The 2500-nt window shown below is 46.8% G+C and overlaps 1 protein-coding gene across 1 annotated transcript in view; it reads left to right on the top strand.

Moving 5' to 3' along the window:
* man1a2 (mannosidase, alpha, class 1A, member 2) overlaps positions 1-2500 on the top strand; it is a 103131-nt gene that overhangs the window by 87090 nt on the left and 13541 nt on the right. Inside the window, exon 9 of the mRNA XM_080840018.1 lies at positions 1-21. This exon is cut by the window's left edge and continues 73 nt beyond it. Within this exon, the coding sequence (XP_080696144.1) occupies positions 1-21 (21 nt within the window). The remainder of the gene's footprint in view (positions 22-2500) is intronic.

Genomic DNA, 2500 nt, shown 5'->3' with positions numbered 1-2500 from the left:
GCACTGGACGCTGGGGCCAACGTGAGTACCCTCCGTCACCCCCGTAAAACCTTGAGCTCATTGGTGTACTTGAATACTTGGAATGTTCAGGGGTACCAGCCTTTGCTGCCTGCTCAAACACACACACACCACACGCACACACACACACACACACACACACACACACACACACACACACACCACATCACACTCACACACACACAAACACAAGTGCTCTTTCTGGTTTATTTGGTACACTTACTCCTGTCCGTGACTGGAGATGTAAACTCAATAATTGATCTCCATCTCCATTTTAATTAGTTTGTGTATGCGTGTGCACACATGTGTGTGCGTGTGTCGGCACCCCTTTTTAATAAACATCTGTAATTACTCTCAGGCAGCACTCAGGCATGCTTTATCTAACTGTTAATTACAGTTAGTGGTGAAGTTTTAATTACTGTCTGTGTCTCTGAACACCAAACCTGCTCAAGTCAGAGTACACACACACACACACACACACACACACACACACACACACACACAATGCTCAACACGCTGGCCTGCAGCAGATAACACACACACCTCCACTGGAGTAAATTACTTTGGCTTACTCATGTCCTGTTAGTACAGTCCCTCTGTGTTTATAATACTTACCTTACAACCAGCACATTGTCAGGAACACAAGCACATCATGCTGTAATCCTCAATCTCAGAGGAAGTGTGTTTGTGAGTGTGTGCGTGTGCGTGTGTCTGTGTCTGTGTCTGCACGCAAGTACATATAATATGAGTGTGATTGCAGACATTGTTGTGCGTGTGTGTTTTTTTGTGTGTGTGTGTGTGTGTGTGTGTGTGTGTGTGTGTGTTCGACCCTCCAGAGTGTGAAGTGAGTTTTAGTTAATGTCAGACCTTTAGTCCTGCTCCCCTAATGAGTTCTCGTTTGATTGACAGCTCATTACGCCCCCCCCCCCCCCCTCCCCTCTACTATCAGGGATGTCCTATAGATCCCTCCGCCTGCCTCTCCCACCATCACCTCATTATACCGCCCATCTCATCATCATTCCCCCTCTTCTTCTCTTCCAGTCTTTGTCTTTCTGTCATCCCTCACTCAAGCTCATCATTAAACTCAGTATCTCTCCCTCCATTTCTTTATCTCTGTTTTGTTCACTCTTTGCCTAACTCTCACCCCCTCCGTCCATTCTCTTTCTCGCTCTCTCATCTTCAGATATCTCTCTCTCTCTCTCTCTCTCTCTCTCTGTCTCTTTTTGTGAATAAAGAGGCCATGCTGGTGTGAATCAGTTAAGCTGGGGAGAGAGATAGATTGATAGACAGACAGCAGCAGGATATTGATTCAGCAGCAGAGTGGAGAGACTCACAGAACACCACAGACACTAACGCAGCTGTGCTAGACCTACTAGCACTAGTCCTGCTCTGGCTTACACACACACACACACACACACACACACACACACACACACACACACACACACACACACACACACACACATACATACACTAATGCAGCCACGCTGGACCTACTAGCACTAGTTATGCTCAAGCTCCCACTCTCTCTCTACTTCCCCGGATCAAGTAGATCTGATAACACACACACACACTCCCAAACACCCACACAAACACACTCTGCAGTCTCTTGCTCCATCGTTGCATGTCCTCTACCAGGGTTACGGAATGGGGATTCACTGACTACCCAGCTCCATATTGTTTAAATCTGTTCATCTAACAGTGGCATATCTGAAACATTCATTACAGTAGACAGGCATACACAAACACACAGACAGACACACACACAGACACAGACACACAGACACAAACACACACACACACACACACAGACACACACACACAGACACCAACACACACACTCTCATTATCAGTCTGGCTGTGTGTGTGTTTGAGTTTGGGATTTGACAGCTTTTTCTCCAGCAGCTGATACAGTGGCTGGTTGATGTTCTCGTCCCCAGCTTGTCTTTTGATTAAGAGAACATTGTTCATTAGCCGCTGCCTGCTTGATTGACAGTGGGGTCAGCCAGTCACCTCTAGACAGATGGATGGGGCGGGGCAGGGGATTAAAATGAAGAACAGTCTGTTCTCATTACCTGAGCGAATGCAGTTCGCAAAGCCCCAAAACCACCTACACACACACACACTAACTCACACAAACCACACACATTATTCTCATACACACTCTCATACACACATACACACACTTTCACACAGACTTGCTCATATCCCCCAAAATGCCCACATACATACACACACACACACACACACACACATTCTGTTGGGCAGAAAAAACGTAATTTCAGCTTCCCTTTCTGGTGCTTGATTTCACGACTGAGTGAGCAGGCGTCCATACACAGACACACACAAACACACACACACACACACACTCCCCCATCATTCTCAGGCTTAATCACCTCAGTCTGTTCCATCACCTGCTAATGCCTCCCCTCTCCCAGCCACTCATCGGCAATAAACACACACACACTCACGTACACACACA

The sequence above is a fragment of the Sprattus sprattus genome, assembly GCF_963457725.1.
Source record: "Sprattus sprattus genome assembly, chromosome: 5".
Lineage (NCBI taxonomy): Eukaryota > Metazoa > Chordata > Actinopteri > Clupeiformes > Clupeidae > Sprattus > Sprattus sprattus.
This window is presented reverse-complemented; position numbering and strand designations above follow the sequence as displayed.